Consider the following 23,138-nt stretch of genomic DNA (forward strand, 5'->3'; position numbering starts at 1 on the left):
CATGGTCCACGGCACCGCAAAAACATGGTTTAGAAACTGCCTTTCTAGGCGCCATATCAAATAAATCAAAAACTCAGTTCAATTATTGAGTAAAACAAAACAAAAACTTCGACTCGACTTCAAAATACGGCATTTCGGACCCGCCGCATTTTCGCGCGCTTGCGTGCCACTTCCGCTTCCTGTTCCGAAGACCTTGTGATTTAGTTTACTGAACCAAGCTGAGTGTTTTTAAGGCTCAGGAAACCCTCGCAAGGTGTTTCGAGTTAATTAGATGATTCAGGTGATTAGTTGAATAGCCTACTTGTATACTTTTTCATGATATTCTAATATTTTGAGATAGGATTTTTGAGTTTTCTTAAGCTGTAAGCCAAATTCAGCAATATTAAAATAATAAAAGGCTTGAAATAGTTCAGTTAATGTGTAATGAATCCAGAATGTATGACATTTTTGTTTTTTTAATTGCATTACAGAAAATAAAGAACTTTATCACAATATTCTAATTTTCTGAGACAGTCCTGTATTTAGAGACTCAAACTCTAGTTCCTAATCCTAAACCTCCAGCTAACCCTAGGTATAACCTTGTTTCAAACCGTAATATGGGTTTCAAACTTTAGTTCCTAACCCTAAACCTTAGTATGGAGCTAAAACGCAAAATTAGAATGGAGTTGTAGGAATGGATCAAATACTTTGCAGTTTTTCCGATCAACCAGAGTGGGACACCAGAAGTCCACCACAAGAATTAGTTTTTCAAATCAAGTCTTTAAAAGGTTTGTTGGATCAGTCTCTTGTTTGTCTCAAATTCTCAAATTTGTTTTGAATGGGCAAACCCATTACATTATTTTACTTCAAGTTTTCATTTTCACAATTCATTAATTCTGTCAAGAATTATTAATCCGAAGAAAAATAAAAAACATACACACATATTGAGATCTCCAAAACTACGGGATTTATTCATACAATATACTTTGTCAAGGCATATTGACTATATTTCTGTAAAAACTTGTGTGATCAAAACTCAGATTTATTTTCTTTTACATTTGCACTTACCAGAGTCTGTGGGTAGATAAAAGACCAGGCCGGTAAGGAACGAGAAGAGCATGCATGGGATGATGACATTGACAATGTAATAGAGTGGCAGACGCAGCATCAGGAAGTGGTAGGTGATGTCCAGGTAGGGCGTGTCTGGGCAGCATGTGTAGTAGACCCAGTGCTTCCAACTCCGGTAGTCCTTTAGAACCCACTCACCAGACTCCATGAAGTTGCTCAGGTCCGGGCGATCGCTGTCCTATTAATATGTTAAAAAAGAAAATCATTATCAACCACCAATTGTGTGTTTGCTCCCACGTAAAAAGATGAAATTGCCATCAATGCGAAATATACAGTAGGTATACTGTAACCATAAGAGACTGAATGAGAAAACGATTCAAAAGCCATTGTTTGATTTTCTAAGAATTTATTAGCAAATTATGGTAGGGATTACGTATAAAGTCATCTACAAACAAGCAAGATTTCTATCACTCAGAGCTGTAACCTAATCTTTAAGATGCTCAGGCGTCAACATCAAGTGAGCATGTTTCAAACTGCAGCCCATTTTTCTCTGGTGCTTCTCTCAGTGTTGTCACACGGGCCGGATTAAAACCCTTGGTGGGGCTGATCCAGCCTACATGTTTGACACCTATGCATTAGGGGCATTGGATTAAAGGGCGCACATTAAAATTTCTGGCCAATTTGGGGTTCCGGCAAATACAGTGGTAATGCACTCTTCGTAGGAAAGCATCTTTTAGGAAAGCAGCATTAATAAGTTTGGTTGTTTGACACTTGCGCAAACGTTTTTCTTGAATTGGATCTCTACGCATTGCAGAAATTTCCCGGGACCCATTTTATGGCTAAATTGCTTTAATAAGAAAGACCTCAACACCATGATTTAGTGGCAATGAGTCAACAGTTGGAAGATTCACATGAAAAGTGTATCATGGATAAGGAAGACCTGGGAGAGAAGCGTATCTATAGCAGAGGTGAAATCTCAAGCCCTACCCTAACCTGAATTTCTGTCCCGGTTGGGTTTAAAATGCAGGGTTTGTCCAGGTGCTTGAAATCCTTGAAAATGCTTGAATTTTAATGTTGTGTTTTCAAGGTCAGGAAAATGCTTAAAATGTTTGTCATTGCCATGTTTTTGGGCAGTCTGACTCTATAGACCACACAACGAAGACAATTGTTTTTTAAAGTTAATTAAAGTGACGCCAAAACGACTGCTGTGGCGGTTTGTCATTATGGCATTGTCATGTGAAGCGCCAACACCCCTTACTGGTCGCACCCGGGAGGAAAGCTCCATTTAAATCTATTGGCTCGGCTCACTGAAAAGAGACCGCTCTTTCGGCCCCTGAAAGGCTCCTCAGATTTGCTTTTTTAAAATGATATATTATCAATAATAGTAAAACATTATGCACAAAATTATTTAGTAATTAGTAATTTCAGGTTTTGTAGGGGATCCCTGGAAAAACAAAGAAATAAAAATGAAAATATTCACAGATCTACCAAGGAAATATTAAAATACAAAACAATTAACTACGGTTCAATTTCAACAAATTTAGACACTGGTCCTCTGAAACACGCAAAATATAAATTAAAACAACTAAAACCAAAAACAAAAGCAGTCTCTAAGATTGAATGTACTCTGCAAACAATTTTATAAAAATTAGTCCAAATTTGGCCAATTGTATTGCTCTTTATACATACTGAACCTTCACTATGTTGTTGTCTTCTGTATTGAACTCAATTATTAACCAACACTTATAGAGCCCTTTCCGTGTTTGTAAACAATTAGCCATGCTGCCCATGCATTGTTGAAGCAGAATTTATGTCAGTTTATAGCGGGGCCATACACACAAAAAGATTGTACATCATAGATAGGAACAGCTCTAAAATGGAGAAAGTATGTGCCAGCAGCAAGATTACGACTTTAGTCATTAAAGTCAACAAAAAACCTTTTGAACTGCATTTAACTGGATTTTTTTCTTTGAAGGTACTGGAAAATTTGGAAAAAAAAAGACCTTCAAAAGTGCTTGGATTTGGCCCTAAAAAGGTGTACAAACCCCAAAAGTGTCAATCAATACATTCGGGTCGCAAGTTTGAGGCCCCTTGGATTAGATGAGATCTTCAAGTAATATAGTGCACATTTTGCCCATCAATACATTAGTCTTAACAATAAGTAGCATTTATTTTGGGGGAGATTTTCATTTTATTCTCATAAATCTTTGTTTTCCCACTGACCGGGTTGATCACGACGAGCAGTCCATCGTATGTCCACGTGCCAAGCTTCATGCTACAGTTTTGCAGGTCAAAGGGGAAGTGAAGCACGATGATCTCACAGTAGCTTTTGAAGATAGCTGGCGGGTTCCATGTAATCTCGCCGGTGTGTTTCAAGAGAACTTTGGTCTCGTGGATTATGGCAAAGTCGCCATCGGCACTTGGACGGATGACAGAGAGAGAACAGTCATTCCGTTGTTACTCTTGTTGTATTCACAAACGGGACTTAGATATTGACTTTGCTACTACCATAAATTCCAGACTACAGAGCACACCTGACTAACATTTCCCAATCCATTCTTCTTAGCAGACTCTTAGCAGGCCGCACTAAATTCATCCAAATCAAGTCCTTCTCCTCTGAACCCTCTCCAATCACCACATGTGAGCCCCAGGGCTCTGACCTGAGGCCCCCTCCTCTTTATATCCTTCCTCCTTCCCCTAGGCTATATCCTATAGCCGCTCTGCCCCCCAGTTTAGGAACTCAATACCACCTGACCACCAGAATTTTTCCACCCTGTCCACTTTAAAATCCGGACTCAAAACCCATCTCTTCAGACTTGCCTATTCATAACAATCTACCTCACATCCCGGCCCACTTTTAAACTTTATTTGTTTACATTTGGTATTTATTACTTGTTTGTTTTATAATTGTTTAATTGTTGTTTGATATTCTGTGTACAGTGACCTTGGGTGTCCTGAAAGTTGCCTTAAACTGTATTATTATGATTATTATTACAATTTTTTTTTTTACATTAAACTAGAGCTTTTCTCAGTACGAGCTGCACCGGATTTATAACTGTATTATACAGCTATAAAAATGAACTATTTTACACACTATAAGGCGCACCAGATTGTAAGGCGTATCACCCGAAAAAGTCTTGGAATATGTTTTATATAGAAGGCGCACTGGACTCAGCGTTCGTACAGATGCTTGAAATCCTACAAAATGGTTGAATTATATTCCCTTTTGGGTGAAGTGCTTGTAAATGCTTGAAATTGTTGCCATGTTTCTAAACACGTACGCTTAAAAATGATGCCTACAATGCTCTCTGGTGGCTTCGCTTTGCATTTTTTTTTTCGTTATTTCTAGCAGGTGGCATGAGTTTGTATGTCCTATAAAATTTTATTACCCTCAACAGGTCATGCCCAAGAGGACAAGTGCATGCCTCACTTAAACATGGCACTAAATGTGAATTAGGGCAAGAATAACGCATCGATTATGGACATTGATTTTGGACCATGCAAAAAATGAAGACAGGGTTTCCCTGTGGTAAATTGGGATGGGAAGAACTTCCTGCAACTGAAAATGTAAGTTATTTTACCCGGCACGTATACAGTATGAGGAGAGATTTATGTCTTGAAAAACGCACAGTCAATATTAAAAATCGCATCTGTATTTTGCAGATATATTTGAAGATCTGCAAAATGCATGACTAACACCAGAATTCTTCTTTTAATGGCGCGGAGGGATTCAAAAATTGGCTTTGAAAGTCCTTTAAAACGCGCATGAGTTTAGGGATGAAAAGTGTGTATTAATCCTGTACATTACAAGGCTCATGGAATTAAAACTACAGTTGGTAAGAAAATACAAATTAGATTGAAAATAATATTTCTTAAAACATAAATTAACATGATGACCTCTGGTTTTCCTGTAAAATTAATTAATTGATAAAATGGTTACTGTGTTGTCTTCACTCCAAAGTATCACCTTTTTTGCCAGCTAGACATTAAACATTTTTTATCTATATAAACCTCTTACTATAATGGGGGCGCCGGCGCCCGTTTTCCAAGCGCTATTTAAATTACCATAACTAATATTGAAAATACGTTGTCTTTACACATATATATCGTATATATTACAAAATATTGAAAGTTCGTGTTGTTCTGAAAAGGAGGGCCAAAATGAATCACTCATAACATGGTTTCTGACTCTTTCATGGCCAAATTAACAAAAACATCCAAGCAGCCTGTATGATACTTGGTCAATAAAGGGTTAATCATACTCAATATAAAAAATACATGCTATTGGATGAAAGACTTTTAGATAATTGATAGAGCTCTGAAAGACCATAACATTCTATTCTTGCATTTTGGTCATCATGAGTCACCATTGGTTGTTTTCAAACCATGACCATTCAGGATAGCAATTATAAAGGACGGCACATATTTGCTTCTGTGACTAAAGAAAACGCAAATGAGGGGTGTTTTGAGTAAATATATTTCTCCACGACAGCGCCAGGGAAACCATTCTGGGTAGAATATGCCAGATTGTAACACAGATATTGTCTGTGTTACAATTTGGCATAGATAAAATATTATCTGGAAGTAGTCTTTGTGAAGTCATTGGTGGTTACCGCGTTAATGGATCAAATTGCATTTGCATGTTATCGAACTTTAGCCATGTGTTTACAGATCATATAATCATTCAAGTTGGTGATTGTAAGGCCCAATACAGACAGCAATTCGAAGCGCTTGCGAATGTCCGCCTCACGAAAAAAAAGGGAACAGGCCACAGCATATTTAAAGTGGCATTGTTTAAAAAATGTAGCGCCTTGTAGTCCAGAATTTACAGTACTTAAAACGTATGTTTACTTGTTGTAAAGCACCAAGTCTGGCTTCCAAATGTCCATGGAAGGGATCCGGATCTTTCTTATGCCACCATAGTCATCAGGGTTCCATTTCAGATTCACATCTGTCCATTGCTATGTTTCAAAGCGTAATATAAGAAGTTAACCTAAAATTGAATCAAAATTCAAAAAGTTTGCGTCTGCTCACTTGTCTGAGACGTACGTTACTGGTCACAATCTGGTTAACTTCATCCTGTAGAACAGAACAGAAAGTACACACATTATCAAGATAATAATAAAACATAAGTTTACAACACTTTGCTTAGAAAACTGTCCTGATTGCCAAACATTAAGCAATCACAATTGATAAAAAGAAAACATGTTCATAACGCCGTGCTTGGAAAATTGGCTTAATTGATAAAAATAAAGCTAACACAATAGATACCGCGGTACTTTAACTTTCAAGCTTGATTTGTTCCAGGATTGTGCTTGTAGCTTGAATTTCTCAAGTAACTAGTACATTGTCCCGATATGAGATATTTCAAAACTAATTGGCCTGTTTCTGAAATCCCGTAAGGATCAATGTGAAACCTAAATAGCTATAAAACACATAATCCTGATCACCAAAAACACATTAAAATAATTAAAAATACGCAATAAGATAAATGAAATTGACCAAATGAAATGCGTGTCTTAAACGATTCGCCGTAATGAAGCTGTTAGAGTAAGGTGGGGGGGGGGGATGCGGGGGGGATTAGGAGGAGTGACGGCAAGCACTTATTGTAGAATAGAATAGAATAGACCTTTATTGTCATTGTTACAAAATGGGTTAACATATTGTGACAACGGGCAGCACGGCGGCGCAGTGGTTAGCGCATGTGCGGCACAGTACATGTCATGGGAACCTCCTGCGTGGGTTCGAATCCAGCTCCAGACTTCCTGTGCGGAGTTTGTATGTTCTCCCCGTGCTTGCGTGGGTTTCCTCCGGGCACTCCGGTTTCCTCCCACATTCCAAAAACATGCATTTCAGGTGAATTGGCCGGTCCAAATTGTCCCTAGGTGTGAATGAGCGAGCGAGTTGTCTGGCTGGCAACCAGTCCAGGGTGTCCCCTGACCACTGCCCGATGATTGCTGGGATGGGCTCCAGCACCCCCGCGACCCTACTGAGGATAAGCGGTGCAGCTGATGAGATGAGATATTGTGACAACGAAATTGGGCATGACACTCCAGTCTCACACATTCACAGTGAGGTAAAAAAGCCAAGAAGATAAAGGAACAGAGAAGATAAGATTATAAAACAAGGAGGATAAGATTGTGGTTACAATTTACAAAATATTTACACAAGAAATGTCGTCATGTAGGATGTTACATACAGTTTGGTATCGTAATACAGTTTGGTTTCAATTATGCATTTGGTGCATTTGTACACCTAAAATTAAGGTTACGTAACTTGAAAGAACGCGCACATTTTTTACAGAACTATTCTTTTGCCTGTTTCCATTGATAACTTCCTTTTGCTCTTTCAGCTGGACTCAAAACGTTATCACCTTCAACAGGTCTTTTTGAGGAAAATCAATAACATACAAGGACATTTGTCTCTGCCTCCGCTTCAAAATGTTACAGAAATGTGTAAAGCAATAGTCATTAAAGAGACCTGTCGGACAACCAGCGAAGCCCTTCATATAGTCTTATGCGGATTTGTGATGGGCACTCGCTGCTTCCCCATTAAACTCCTTGGCTTGGTAACTCACCAACACTGCGCTCGTGTTTTCTATTATTTTTTTGGTTCAATTCAAATGGCCGGCAAGAAGGTTTTTAAAGGACGCCTTGAGATGAACTTGATACATAACTGTACCATACACCTGGTGTCAGTGTTTTTTTTTTACTATACTCCATCAGTGTTCTCGTTTGCTCGCGTCCCTGCGTCCTAGACGCATTATTTTTGCTGGGGACGCATCTTGTCAAATCAACGTGCGTCCCCGGGACGCAACTTTGACACGAAATTGTCATTATCATTTTTTAACAAAGATTTACCGCACTCCAAACTTTTCATCAGGCAGATCCGCCGTTGTTGTTTTGGTCTTGCGGTTTGAGTTTTCGTCTGCACGCCGATCTCGAGTTAGAGTTGTGTAGTGAAAGTCCTTTTCTTTTTAGAGAACCGGCTTTTTCGGCTCAACTCATTAAAGAGAGCCGGCTCTCAAACAGCTCACTTGCTTTGATGCATTATATTACGAATGATTAGTTGTATAAAGAAGTTAAGAAAAAAAGGAAGTATAAAAGGAGAAAATGAAAAAAAGACAGCTTTGTGGTGATCCCTTTTAATCAGTATATTACCAACAATAATTTAAGGCAGAAAATGAATTAATAATTTGAATAAGAAAATGTATTATTCTACTTAGTTATATTTGCATGTATTTTTTCCTTCTACAGTGAACGTCCAAGCGACTTCTTTTTTGAACTTTTTTTATAATAAACCTCATTCATGTCGAGCAACTCAGTGTCTTACAACAAAATGTTCATTAACAATATATATGATATAAGGAAACACATGTACAATATAACATGTTAAACTACATAAATAAACATGTTTCAAAAAAAAATAATACATTTTTTTGTATTTTGTAAGGGAAAATACGACAGTTTGTAAAGGGCATGGACCACACTAAATTTTGGGGACCCATAGATCTCTGTTGGGACTCATAGATTTTTGAGAATGCGAGTCCTCGGGACCTATCACTTTTCAGAGGTAAAATGAACACTGCTCCATTAAGAAAGTGTTGTTTATGGTTAATGGATCTTTGCACTTTGTTGCAGTTAAATATAGTGTTTATTGACTTGAGGATTTATTTATCCTTACCACTTCAATAAGCTGGATTAGCTGCAGTCCAACAGTCACAACCACTGAGTCGCTGAAATGGTTAACAGGGCGCACAACCTTGTTGTAGCCATTGAACAAGTTTTTCACTAGTAGCGTTTCATCCTCCGAGCACCTTGCCCAGCCTGCGACACAACAATCATTGACGTTAAATAAGTATTCACCAATTTCTTTTTGGCAACCAACATTAAAATTCACACATTAAATGCCATTGAAGTCAGTTCACGTCAAACCGCTAATTTCTAAATAGGCTCATTAATTTATCGGAATTAGTGTATTGCTTAGTGCCTCCTAGTGTAATAAAACTTAATTCATAAAAACAATATTGATTTGCAAAACTGAATAAGCAATCATAAACAGAGGTGGATTAAGCAGCCAAAATTTTTACTCAAGTACTGTTACTTCAGAAAAATATGACTCAAGTGAAGGGAAAAAGTAGTCATGCAAATAATTACTTGAGTGAAAATAAAAAAAGTACTAGGTGAAAAAGGTATTCATGTCTACTGAGTAACTGTAGCACAGATTTTTTTTTCCCAAACAACCATTCAATAAGATCATCAAAGTCCATTCAATCAAAAATAAATTACAATTAATTTAAAAATATATAATCTAGGTAAACTATAGTACGGGCATTCTAATATCTGTGTGTCATTTTTATTTTGGGGATGGGGAAAACAACAACAAAGGTGCGTAATGTGCCCCTTCTCAGGGAAACAAAAAAAGAAAAACAGCATGCATTTATGAAAACAAAATAGCAACCTTTGAGGTAAAGGTAAATAGTATCATATCAATACCAATTAAGTTCCATTTATGTGCAGTCTTTTTTTATCTTTGGGGTCCTTGGCTGATCACACGCACACACCTGTATGCGAAGGGCACGGCTCCCTTGGGCACGGCTGGGCTTGGGTCGCAAAGCTCGGCTCTCCCTCGGGGGACGAGGGAGGAGGGAAAAAAAGAGGGAGGATTTTGCCTACCTATTTTGGTAACGGTTCAATGAGGCTTAATGTGGCAGAGTAAGAGTAACATTTTTTTCTCCACAAATCTACTCAAGTAAAAGTAAAGTACAGATGTTCCACTACTTACGACCGTTCGACTTACGAAATACGGTAGATACGAATATTTTTTCCGGGATGTCGAAAAATATCTTTACATTGCTGTAAGTTAGATTTTGTATTGTGTGCACCTTTTTCCGAGTAGAGGACATTACTGAAGTGCTTCTTTCCGCCGCTGCCAGCGTGTGGTGCTGTGAGAGGTCACCCAGCATCCACCCGGAAGAAAAAAAAAATACGCTTCCTCTTCCTAGTTCACGTGTAAACATTCTATAATGCATCTACAGCGTTTTGACATTTTTATTGTTTAATATCTGAGGCGTGTTCAGGAGAGTGAGTGATTGCTATCGCGAGCTATCGCTAGCTTCTGAACGGCCAGTGATTATTGAGCGCTCGCGTGCCCGAGTAATCACGGGAGAAAGACCGCTTACTTTGATTTCCAACATGGCGTCGACAGTGCAGAAGATGGAGGATCTCACCCTGACGAGTGCTGTTGGCGATGTAATATATCGTCTTACATTGCCTGGTAATGTTTGTGAACAATGCAAGACAGGTATGACCCTTCCACTGCGTTTAGGATAACCTTAACTGTGTCAATATGCGAACTGTCGCTCATATCAGCCAACTCGCTCAAAGCAAGCTGTAGAACGAAATCCATTGTACTGTCGTCGGCCATTTTGGATCAGTAAGGCAATCACAGTGAGCGATTACAAAACGTTCAGCAGTGCGCGGCAAGCGATTATCAAGAGACTACATGTCTGATCACTCTCCTGAACACGCCTCTGGTACATCCATTCAATATGGTTGGTGTAAAGTGTAAAGAAGAAGCGAGCGGTTTCATTTTAAATGAAAGTGGAATATGGAAGCTTGATGCTGTTGAGAAAATTGTTGGATCGCTTTTTTTGGGCCACTTTTTTTATTACGAAAGAGGATGTCACCTAACTTTTGAAGCTCGTCTTCCAAAAGTAAGTTAGACTCAATTTTTTAGAGCATTTCATTTTATGGAATGTTACTTATACAAGCCTTAAACATACTTATATAAACCTTGAACATACATTCCATACAAAATATAGCACCGAAGAAACTTACAAACATCTTGTTCGTACGGCAGTATCGTTATTGTCATTTAAAATAATCTCAGAAGTACAAAACGTCCTCAAGTAAATATAATTGAGTAAATGTAACTTGCATTTAAGATGTGCATTTTTTAAATCATGTTGCTGTTCTAAAATCCACACACCCTTTATAACCTAGAAGATTTAATAAAAAGAAAAGGCTGAGGGGCAGGGCCTTGAGGACAAGTTGGAATTTCAGGAACCAAGAAAGCTGATTAAAGAATTGCTTGTGTGGTTTATTTGACAAGTAAAATAAACTTGTTTATACATTATCTTTTTTTTTATTGCCGCAAATAGTCTTTCTTGCGTTGAGTAAACAGTGGCCACATCGAGTTTGTATGGTTTTTATTGCTTCGTAAGGGAAATTGCAATCGTTAATTAGGGAAGAGATGGGCTGGACATTAAACTACCATAAATAATCAAGGAACTGTTATTACAGGGTTTCCACTGATCCTTGAAAAGTCTTGAAAGGCAAATAATGCATTATTCTAAAAATAAGGCCTTAATTGGACAGGCAGGGAAACGTTTCAGGCTGTCCACTGCCCGAAATCAGCTGAGCTGGGGTCTAGCACCCTCGTGAACCTACTGAGGATAAGCAGTGCAGATAATGGATGGATGTGTTAAAGCCAATTTTCAAAAGGCTTTAGATTCATAATTGTATTAACTCAAAAAATTTAGTAACATTTATCATAATTAATAATTCACCAATTTACTTTGGTGGCAACATGACACCACTATCATAATAGTGATGTGGTTTCAGTCGGGCCTTTAAGAGCAGGCGCATAGATGTGTATTGTGAGTAGAGCTATCTACCTACCCTGGTCATATCCCTCGAGATGGGTGACTTACAGCAAGACAAACACATACACAAAAACAAAGAAAAGGAAAATGGAAAAAAAGAAAAAGTAGTTAAAAAAAAACATTTGACCATGGCCAACCCAAATAGCCAAACACCCAAAAGAGTTAAGCACTTTGGCACCCAAGTTGGTCATGCTTTCGTCCCTCCAGATGAAAGAGACACAAGAAAGCGACCTTGTCACTCGGGTCAGGGTGACGCAACACACTCTTCTCTGTTCAACAGCAGGGCCCGGCAGCTTTCACTGGTTTACCCCTGCTGCATCATACAGGTTCCCTGCCCATCCCTTAGAACACATCCAAACATCCCACTGTCCTTTCACAACACCTCTCCACTCATTCCCGTCACCAACAAGAACTCTAGCTTCCACTAGATTGACTTCTTTCCTGCAGAGCACCATCCATCCATGTCAATCGCGGCCTTCCTCTGGTCTCCGTCCATTTACTTCTGCTCTGTAGATCTCCTTCAACATATGTTCCTCATTGATCCTCTCCATGTGTCATACCAACAGAGTACTCTCTTATCCACACGCTTGCTCAGTTCCACGACTACTCCAGTTCGGCCTTTCACAATTTAATTTCTCAATCTATCCAATCTTGTCACTTCTAACATACTCCTCAAACAATTCATCTCAAAAACATTTAATTTCCTTCTCAAACCTACATTCAGGCTCGTAGTCTCTGCACCATACAACACAGTCGGCACAATCACACTCTCATACAGTCTTCTCTTTACATCCATACTCATACTCTTGTTACTCACGCTCCTAAAAGCATCCAAAACCTTGCTTCCTTGATTCACTCTGTGCAACTCCATTGTGCACTCCATTTCACCAACTGCAGCCTCATCACAACCCAAGTACCTAAAGCTTGCAACTTCTTCCAGCCCTGTCCATTCAACCTTATTCCCAACGCCATGCCCACTCCATCCCGTGAAGACTTCATCACCTTACTCTTGCCAACATTCACACATAACGCCTATCACACACTCTTCCAAAATACAATACACATAGCAAATTAAAACAGACGTTTACTTTTTTACTTTGCTAGGCTGAGTCCGCAATCGATGTGTTAGTGCGTGTGCATGTGTGTGTGTGTGAATGGGTAAAGTGTGAAGTACATTCTTAAGCATTTTGGGAGGTCTTTAGTGACTTGAAAGCACTATATTAATGCACTACAAATGAGTAAACATATCTATCAATAAGGTTAAAATGTTTTGTCTGCAGTGCACTGAAGTTGTGCTGTTTGATAGAAAATAGTTGTTTAATGATCCAGAGGTGGATATCACTGTCACTCATGGTCATCAATAGTTCAAGCTCATGTTGTCGCAGCCAACTAACATTCAAGTCCCGCGAAATGCACAGAAGCCAGCGGGGACTGCCAAATAATCTGCAGAGGCTCATGAGAAGGGAAGAGTCTGGAATGCTCAGTTGACAGACATCCAGAAACAGGCGCATACATGCGGATTCACTTGGGATTAACTAGCAATGGAGAAGAGAACTTTATCCAAGTGCTAAGAGGTGACTTGCATGGCGAGTGCACAGGCATAGGCCAAGCTGCTTGACATGTAGTTTGACCCTTTTGTGTGCGGTTGGATCTGATAACGCAGCATATGGTTCATTGTTGGTGGTATTGCTCACAAGATTGGTAACTTTGCATGAGGTTTATAGAATTTTTTTTTAGCACGGTCTCAAACTCAATATACTCTGCGGTGTCTGGTTCCAGGTGGGGCCTGTAGAGCATTCAATGTTGGGTCAGACTTTCGTTTTGCAATGTCAAAAAACAAAGTCATAACATGTGCAGCAAATACTATGCTTTCATTTAGTTATTCACAGCGACTTAGTTATGGGGGGGCTCTAGCAAGTACCAAACACCAACAGGAAACCAATGTAGCAAATGTAAGCACAGATTTTACAGTAAAGGTGTGCTGAATCTCTGCAATACAGCATGCCTGGAGAGAAAACGAAAACATCTCGGATAGTCAACGAGAAATAGAATAGGGGATCTTCGAGTGGTTTAAAGTCCAGAGACAAAATGGATATGGAGTGTCTTGGCTGAGTGTTAGTATGCAAACTCAAGATTGCACTAGCCCAAAAACATGGGGATCAGCCTCTATGAGACTATATACCATTATATGTAACTAGAGTGTTGCTTTCAGAGGAGAGCTTTACCTTTTTGGTGTCAGTGATTTGAAGGATAATTGAAAAACAGTTACTAGTTACTTAATTTAAAAAGGAACTAATTAGTGTTTTTATTAGTAAAGGCCTCATCACCGATCTGTGTATGTGTGTTTTAATTCTGGAATTGGCTGTTGCTGTGCACCCTCTTTTATCTTCAACAAACACGCCCACATGCACACACAAGGAAAAATAATGCACATTCTTACTGTCTACTCTTAAATGTTTGAGAAATGCTTTTGTTGTTGCTGCCTACCAAAATAGAAAAGAGCGGCGGGACCCTAGGTGCACTTGTACGTGTCAATCAACAGCTCCGCTCACGTTTCGGGACCGATAAAATACCACATGCTTTCATGATGCTTAGCTCTGCTTCTTGGTGTTTTAGTTAGGTGAAATTCTCTACCTGAGGTTTTCCAAATAAAATTTTGGTTGAAAATTACCGTAAATTCCAGACTACAGAGCGCACCTGATTATAAGCCGCACCCACCACATTTTAAGAGGATAACCGCTTTTGTACTTGCACAAGCCGCACCTGTATATAAGCCGCATGCGCCCATATTAAACATGTAACACAATTACAAGATTAACCCAAACCCTACTTTGAGTCCCGCGATTTTAAGTGAACATAAAGTACAGAGTTTAAAAACCACAGCCGGCAAAATGAACGGAAAATGAGACCGGTATTTAACATTTGATGCAGACCTGCAGAGTCCGGGTCCCGTTAAAAGTAATCCAAGGAAAAAAAGTGTATATTTCCAAAGGTAAGGGTGGGAAAAATATATATCCACTATCGTCTGCCGTGTCCACAAACACTCATCTTTACTGGTCCCCACTTCCCGTCATCCCCCGCGTCTGTTACGCCCCTTCTTTTTAATTGGTCAGTGCAAGACTTATCAGAATAAGTGTCCAAAATAAATACAAATAAATACATTACAAAAATATACAGTTGCAAATACATAGTATACGTGGTCATACATATTTACAAAGAAAGACGGTACACCGAGAGAGTTTTCAAAGCTTTAATAATAATATAACTTTCATCCTAAACCGTGCCTGTGAAGTGTAGCAAAACGCTACTAACAACACCCTCGCAATACAGTTGACGGTTCTGTTAAAAAAAACATACCGTACATGTAGAAATCTCGGTAAACCGTTCTCATCTTCCTCCCCATAACTATCGTCATCAAAGTTGTCCTCCTTTAGAACGGGAAAGAGACTTTGTCATATAGACGTCGTCCCACGCTCCCTTAATCAATAACGCGCTAGCAACACGCTCGCAAGGTATAGTTTGCATGCAGTAGCTCGGTTTCCTTCTTTATCAGACTGCTCGATTGCGTTTAGCTTGTAAGCTGCGTCATGTGCCTTGAACTTGAGCGCCGCTGGCGGCTGTTAGAAAAATTACATAAATTGGCCGCATCACTGAATAAGCCGCAGGGTTGAACGTTTGGGAAAAAAGTAGCGGCTTATAGTCCGGAATTTACGGTAGTTTGATTATTTATGCAAGTCGTGGAAAGATCGATCTAAATATCAATATTATCGATACTATTGTTGTCAGATCAATACTTCTGACCTACAGTATCCTGGATTCCAGGCAGAGAAGAGCAATTAGACCAGGCAAACAGGAAGCGCAGCTCGGTGCGGACTTTTAATGTGTCAAGTGTGGCAACACCACAAACTTACATAAACGCATGACAGAAAGCTCATGCTACAGAAAGAATCGAGCTGCTAGTAAAAAAGTTAATATGTTATTGTTCCCGAGGAAAAAAACTTTTTATCCAATGTCACTATGGCAAATGGGCCGAAATTGATTCTTCCTTGGAGCAGAACGCCAAAGGCTGGATAAGAGAGCCAAATGACACTAATTGCACAACTGACTTCATTTTTAAAATACTGTGCAATGGAAAGCGTTTCAGTTGTCTTTTTGACATTTTAATTAAGTATTCTTATTTTAGTTACATCGCTGCTATTTGGTTTTATTTGATTTGATTTTTGTTTTTTTTTAAATCAGTTGTAATATCTTTCTATCTACCCTGGACAATTTAATCAAACAAAAGAATGAGCACATTTTTGCCAAGAGAAACTCACACTTGTATTTGACAAAGGAGAAACCAAGTGGGAAAAAGCGGGTTGAGTGAAGATGGCAACATTGTAATTTCTTAGAGAAACACAGGTTTTGTTGTGCCTAATTTGAGAAATGTTCAGAAATAATGTGTGATAAACAGCTACCCAAAAAAAAAAACAGCATATTGTCCATTTTATGCCCACGTTACATTATGAATGAGTCACGTCTTGGCATGAGGCAGGAAGCATTTGTGGGGTGAGATCTCGTGGGTCCTGCCCCCTGAGGCGCAGGGGGCAGGCCATTACTGAGAGTCAGCGCTCGCCCCTCGTTCGGCAGGAAAAAAAGACTGAGGAGTTTCCCCTCTTTACAATAATATCTTTACATTATTTAATAAAACATCTGTTTTTAGTGCCCAAGAGCTTTGTGCTGTGTTTATCGGAATTTATAAACTTAATTATAAACTCAATCAATCCACAATCATGACATTTCCAAGCAAAAAGTATCCGTATCGGATTTGTATCAATTAATACTGTACACAGTATTAACTTGGATATGATCAATTCCAAAATATCCCCCACCCCTGTTTTATAGTGTTTGTGAAACAAAGTTCTATTTAACAAAATACTTTGATGACTTGAAACCCAATTGTAATTCTGTCTACAATGCAATTACAGTGTTCAAATTCACTATTGGACACATTGGTCAGATTATTTGTCGCTTTCATCCAGTAAGGGTGGGTGTCTTCCTGAATCAAACAGATTTCACATGTCTTATAAGTAACGACCACCGTTTAGCGACTTGACTAAACGCATGGATCTGGCTCATCTTTTAGCACAACTTGAGCATCCCAGTGATAGAATAGAATAGAATATACCTTTATTGTCATTGTTACAAAATGGGTTAACATATTGTGACAACGAAATTGGGCATGACACTCCAGTTTTACACATTCACAGTGAGGTATGAGCCAAAAAGATAAAGGAACAAAGGAAGATAAGGTTGTGGTGAAACACACTAGTAGTATGTATACAAGACAGGTGAGGAAATGTTTTTGGACAGATTTGTACATGTAACGACACTCAATATCGCTTGAAATGTTTTCAATGTAAGTATAAGTGTAGTGTAGGCATTATACAACACCCATAGTGTCTTAGAAAAGGAGATGTCTGTGCTTGAATTTTGTTCACCAATGTCTGCAATTCGAAACATGCTAAAGGCTAGGACAGGGGTCGGGAACCTATGGCTCGCGAGCCATATATGGCTCTTTCTATGAGTACCTGTGGCTCAGAGACAAATTTGATTGCATGCAAAATTTCTCCATCTTGTCCAGAACTTAGATCGTCTATCGAATAGACTCTATCCCATTAAATTACACGCAAAGCCTAACTGAAACTTATTGACCAATGATTACTTCGCAGTATATATATGGCTCGTTTTTTACTACAATTTACAGTCAAGGTGTCACACAAAAAAAATGGGGAAAAAAAACCTTGTTTTAGCTGTACAACGCTAAAGAATCCTTTATATAAAAGTTCACTATGTAATCTGTGTTCAGTGTTCAGATACCTTATGATGAATCCACAGAACTGTAAATACGCCAAAACACCGGAAGAGAACTTAGTCATTTGATTGGGTGAGTGGGAGGGATGGGTGGAGCTATGCAAAAAGTGCAAGCACTCCCTCCCATCTCTCGCCAAAGGTAAGCACATAAGGCTCCCTATTCTCAGAATGTTGTGACGTTTTTACAAAATAAATGCTTGCATCTGGTTTTGAAACCAACATGTATGATAAAAAAGGGTCAAAAGGAGTTTAACCGATCTTGAGTAATTGCAAGAAAGAGACAAGTTTAAAGTGGTATGTTTGTTGATTTTGGGACAGGGGCTCTGGCATTATTCTCTTTTCATAATTTTTATCAAATCATCAAAAATAAAAAGTGCTGAAGACTAAGATTTTGTCTGGGGCGCGGGTTTAGCAATTTAGTAAATTTGTCTCATAATATATGGTGTGGCTCTTTCCCAAAATAAAATTAATATTTTTTGCTTTTACGGCTCTTTGAGTCAAAAAGGTTCCCGACCCCTGGGCTAGGAGAATGTGTCTGTATACAGATGACAGGTAACTTCTTTAAGGCCTACAAAACTTGCGCCAAATCTCTGTACTACAGTATTGACATAAAGTAACCTCATTGTAGATGTCATCTGCAACACCATATTACGTCCAGTACAAAACCTACTTGTGCATGGACAAAATCGCTTGTAATTATGCTACCAAAGCAAACCTCTAACTATCCTCCCACTACAAAATAATTAGCCTCATCCGCGAATGCAAGTTATCCTAAAAGTCCTACTGAACAGTCAAAAACCACAGCCTGAAAACATCCTAGGTGAAGAACAGTCAGGTTTTAGGGAGGGAAGAGCACCAGAGAAACAGATTTTTAATCCGCGCATCCTATGTGAAACCTCTATAGCATCTTTGTGGATTTCAAAAAGGCCTTAAACTGTCAGCAGTGGAGTAAACTGCCCAGAGTTGTTTCCTCAGTGGTGCTCTGACGACCCAGGCAATTAAGAGTTTTGTGAACTGTAAAAACAATCTCCATCAGGCTGAGAGATTTCAAGTTTGGGAATATAAAAAAACCGTGAACCGAAATGGAAATAATCCTAAGCATTTTCAAGCATTGTACACAAAATTCAAGCAGTTTCCTGACCTTGAAAACACAACATTGAAATTTAGGCAATTTCAAGGTTTTCAAACACCCATATCGAACCGTGTTACAAAGTGAATGTTCACAACAATTCCTCAAAAAATAAAAACATTTAACCTCAAATAGAAGGTTCTACATTTTAGTGGTACTTTAGAAATAAAAAGGTACTAATTGTAGCATTTGAATAACTAACTATTGAACAATCAAGACAGAAACGTTTTGACTGGTGGGGAGCCACCTTCCATCGTTCATTTCCAACAGCCAGCTCTTAGAGCTGGTTTGTTCGCGAGTTACACATAACTAAAGACCATACCTAAGACTTACAACATTGGTACTCATTGCCTCCCTGCTTGGCGCTCGACATTAAGGGGGGATTTGGTCACCTAATGACTCCCAACACAGCAGTTGGATCTAAAATGGCGGCGCCCTGTTTGGCTGCGGCTGCATCGGCTCGCTACAGTTTAACTGTACGGGTCAGGTGTATCGACATTTCGTTCTGTGTGCATGGTTACAAAGAATGACAATGAAAGTAAATGCTTCTAATTAACTGAAGGCCTAAGTGTGAAATTCACGGACGGCCACTTGTACACACTCCAATAAAACGAAATATATACCTGTCAAACTGTACGTTTTTGCCGTACAATGTACGTTTATTATGCATTTTAAGACGTGTATGACGTACAAGAAAATCTGTATGGAAAAACGCAAATTTGTCAATTATGGGTACCATCGAGTATACACAGACTATCACAAATTGGCAAATCAATCAAGTCAAACGAGTTTCGTTGCAAACGAAGCGAGCGTGGTCTTAAAAAACATCGGATTTCATGTGGTAGTTGTGTAGTGAAAGGAAGTCCGTCTCTTTTTAGAGAACCGGCTTTTTCGGCTCAGTTCGTTAAAGAGAGCCGGCTCTCAAAAGGCTCACTTGCTTTGATGCATTATATTACAAAATATTATGTCGTATAAAGAAGGAAAAAAGGAAGTATAAAAGCAGAAAATGAAAAAAAGACAGGTTTGTGGGTATCCCTTTAATCAGTATATTACCGACAATAATTTAACATTATGCAGAAAATAAATTAATGATTTGAATAAGAAAATATATTATTCTACTTGATTATATTTGCATGTATTTTTTCCTTCTACAGTAAACGTTCAAGGGACTTAACTTTTGAACTTTTTTTACAATATTCATTCATTCGTGTCGAGCAACTCAGTATCTCACAACAAAATGTTAATTAACAATATATATGATATAACAAAACACATGTACAATATAACATGTTAAACTACATAAATAAACACGTTTGAAAAGAATATATGGTGTAAGATTATTTTGTAAGGGAAAATAAAACAGTTTGTAAGAGCATGGAGCCATGGAGGTTGACAGGTATGCATTATAGCACATGTGTCAAACAGGCGGGCCGCAGGCAGTATCAGGCCCGCTAAGGTTTTTTTCTGGTCCGTGAGACAACAAAGAGAAGCACAAGAGCAAAATACGCTACAAATTTAAATATGTCTGGTTCATATCACACATGCGAGGCACCAGTCGCAAAGCAACTGTAGTAGTATTGCTCTCTCTTGCTCTTCTTTCGTCCTCCCTTTGTTTCTCTCTATTGATTTCTGTCTTTTTCGCTCTTATTTTTTTTCTACCCCCCTTGCTTTCTTTCTTTGTTTCTCTCTTCCTCTTTAATATATTAGTCCGGCAACTGAATTTCTTTTATAGCATGTGGCCCCTAGCTAGGATGAGTTGGACACCCCGCATTATAGGCTCAATACTTCAATCATTATTTTATGACTCAGTGGGCAGTGAGCACTTGTAATTCACTAATGATTTTCTACTGCCTCAGGTTTTAATTTTCTCATTTCTATCCTCTCTCTCTATCTCCCTCTCCCTCTCTTTCGCTGCAGTGAGATGTTTTTTCTAGCGTAAGGCCCCCAACTCAAATGAGTTTTAAAAGGGGTTCCATCATCTTTACAAAGGACAAAAAATAGCAAATTATTGCACAAGCACATCATCCAGACATTACGTAAATAAAACAGCTAAACCGTTTGCAATGCAGATGGGTGCATATACGTTAATTCCTAAAAAAACAGAAATGAATACGTCTCCAGGATGGACCCCCTGGCCAAATATTTGAAGCCAATGTGGCCCCTGACTCCAAACTATTACCCATCCTTGTAGTCTGTCATCAGGGATCTGCCTGCGGGCACCAGGGTGCCCCCTAAGGACAGTTGAGGTGCCCGCGGATCTGTTCTGAAAATAACTCACCAGTGCTGGGTCATTGGGATTTTCTAGTCAAATTAATTTTTTAAAAGTTGACAGAGTCTATTTAACCATATTTTTCAATAATTAACCTTGTAAAAACAGTAAAATCGTGATAAATTGTTATTTTAAAAATTCAATTAAAAAACAGTTTATGGCTTTTATAAAGCGATTGAGTAAAACTTTTGCATTTTTTTTTTGCTAGCTATCTGGTTACCTTTTGAGCTTTGTAGCTTTACATCTTTCCACATTTTTAGCCTTTTACAGAGCAATTTAGCCATCTTTTAAACTTATTTTGCATTCCATCTAGTTAACATTTGATCTGATTTTGCTAGTTATCAAGCTAAATGTTGGCCTCCTTTCTGGCTGGCTAGCTAGCATTTTTTTACCGTTCTACCTGGCTATATAATAATAATAATAATTTCCTTTGTATTGTCATTCTTTGTAACAATGTACACAGAACGAAATGTCGATACACCTGACCCGTTGTAGCGAGCCGATGCAGCCGCAGCCAACAGAGGGCGCCGCCATTTTTACCAATGTTATAAGTCTTAGGTATGACTCGGCCGAGGCACGAACCAGCGATAGTTGACCTTTTTCTCTTTTAACTCCTATCTAGCCCCATTTTAGTTTTTTACCTTTTTACTTTTCTAGCCAACTATATTTCTACATTTTTTGCTACATCATACGCTCTCTAGGTAGCGTTTTAAAAACATTTTTTGCATGCTATTTAGCTAACATTTTAACATTTTCTGCTAGTTATCAAGCTAAATGATGGCCTCCTTTCTAGCTAGCCATCTAGCTCCCTTTTTCTTTTTTACCCGTTCATTTTTCTAGCTAACTATCAAGCTACCTTTTTAGCAATTTAGCAAGACATCTAGCTAAGTTGCTATTTGGAAATTCATATCAAACTGGGTGCTCTTTGCGCTAATTAGTAACAAAAAGTAGCTTGACACTTGAGAAAGGTTGGACACTCCTGTTAGACATTCTCTCTTGCAGACTTACCAAACAGCATGCAAAGGATCCAAAACTGCAACACGTCCAAATTTGACAGCTTCATATCTCCTCTCACTCCTTTGTCATAAAAGGAAGGAAGGATAAGATGAGACTAGGCAAAAGTTTGAAAATTCGCTAGATTCTAGTGGAGCAGCAGTGGGACCACTCTCGAGTGGGCGAGTCATGAAGACAGCTCTGGTTTCTAACCCCAACCCACCGGGACAGCATTTGCACCTCTTGGCATTCTTAGGGACAGCTGTGAGTGTGTGTGTGTGTGTATATTTTCAGTTTCAAATTAGGGTTTCAAACATGAGCGTAACCAGCTCGTTTTTGGGGGTGTTAAACACTTTCCAATTTGATTAATGCTCCCTCCAAAATTATGGCATTTTAAAAATTCGTTATCCCTTAATAAAGGACAGGATAGGCTTAAATATAATGAGAAACGCTGGGTAAAAAAAAAAGTAAAACAAAAAAATAAGTGAACAACGCAGACTTGAAATGGTTCAGTCCATTTGATTCCTAGCACTGCTCTCGCCTCCCTCCCTGTTCCCCAAGTGTCACTTGCACTATAGGGGCAAAGTCTCAGGAGGTTTTGGTATATTAAGGTGAGTATATGATTGTGGAAGCACAAGAATGCCATAATTTATTTTAAAAAAACAAAACAAATTTTTACATTATATATCACAAAGTGAGCCCAGCACGGCGGCGCAGTGGTTAGCGCATGTGCGGCACAGTTCTGAGGTCATGAGATCGAACCTCCTGTGTGGAGTTTGCATGCCTTACCCGTGCTTGCGTGGGTTTCTTCTGGGCACTCCGGTTTCCTCCCACATTCCAAAAACAGGCATGTCAGGTTAATTGGCCAGTCCAAATTGTCCCTAGATGTGAATGAGCGCGCGAATTGTATGTCCCTGCGTGCCCTGCGACTGGCTGGCAACCAGTTCAGGGTGTCCCCTGCCCACTGCCTGAAGATAGCTGGGATAGGCTCCAGCACCCCCGCGACCCTACTGAGGATAAGCGGTGCAGATAATAGATGGATGGATGGATATCACAAAGTGGAATGAATTATTATTTTTTTTACCAGCCAGACATTCTGAGTGCTAAGTACCCCCGAAGCTCTGAACCAAAAATGTCCCTGGTTTCAAACCATGATTAAGAGTTTATAGTTATCTGAATCA

The 23,138-nt window shown here is 39.0% G+C and overlaps 1 protein-coding gene across 1 annotated transcript in view; it reads right to left on the reverse strand.

Annotated features, from left to right (window-relative positions):
• LOC148353516 (acetylcholine receptor subunit alpha-like) overlaps nt 1–22,089 on the reverse strand; it is a 37,950-nt gene extending 15,861 nt beyond the window's left edge. Inside the window, exons 1-6 of the mRNA XM_088351132.1 lie at nt 21,973–22,089; nt 8,731–8,873; nt 6,082–6,126; nt 5,899–6,008; nt 3,271–3,466; nt 1,048–1,285 (exon numbers count right to left, since the gene is read on the reverse strand). Coding sequence (XP_088207258.1) covers nt 1,048–1,285; nt 3,271–3,466; nt 5,899–6,008; nt 6,082–6,126; nt 8,731–8,873; nt 21,973–22,027 — 787 coding nt within the window. The 5' untranslated portion in view covers nt 22,028–22,089. The remainder of the gene's footprint in view (nt 1–1,047; nt 1,286–3,270; nt 3,467–5,898; nt 6,009–6,081; nt 6,127–8,730; nt 8,874–21,972) is intronic.
• Between the last annotated feature and the right edge of the window lie 1,049 nt (nt 22,090–23,138).

Source organism: Urocampus carinirostris, chromosome 13 (assembly GCF_059441175.1).
Source record: "Urocampus carinirostris isolate Australia breed hairy pipefish chromosome 13, RoL_Ucar_1.0, whole genome shotgun sequence".
Classification (NCBI taxonomy): domain Eukaryota; kingdom Metazoa; phylum Chordata; class Actinopteri; order Syngnathiformes; family Syngnathidae; genus Urocampus; species Urocampus carinirostris.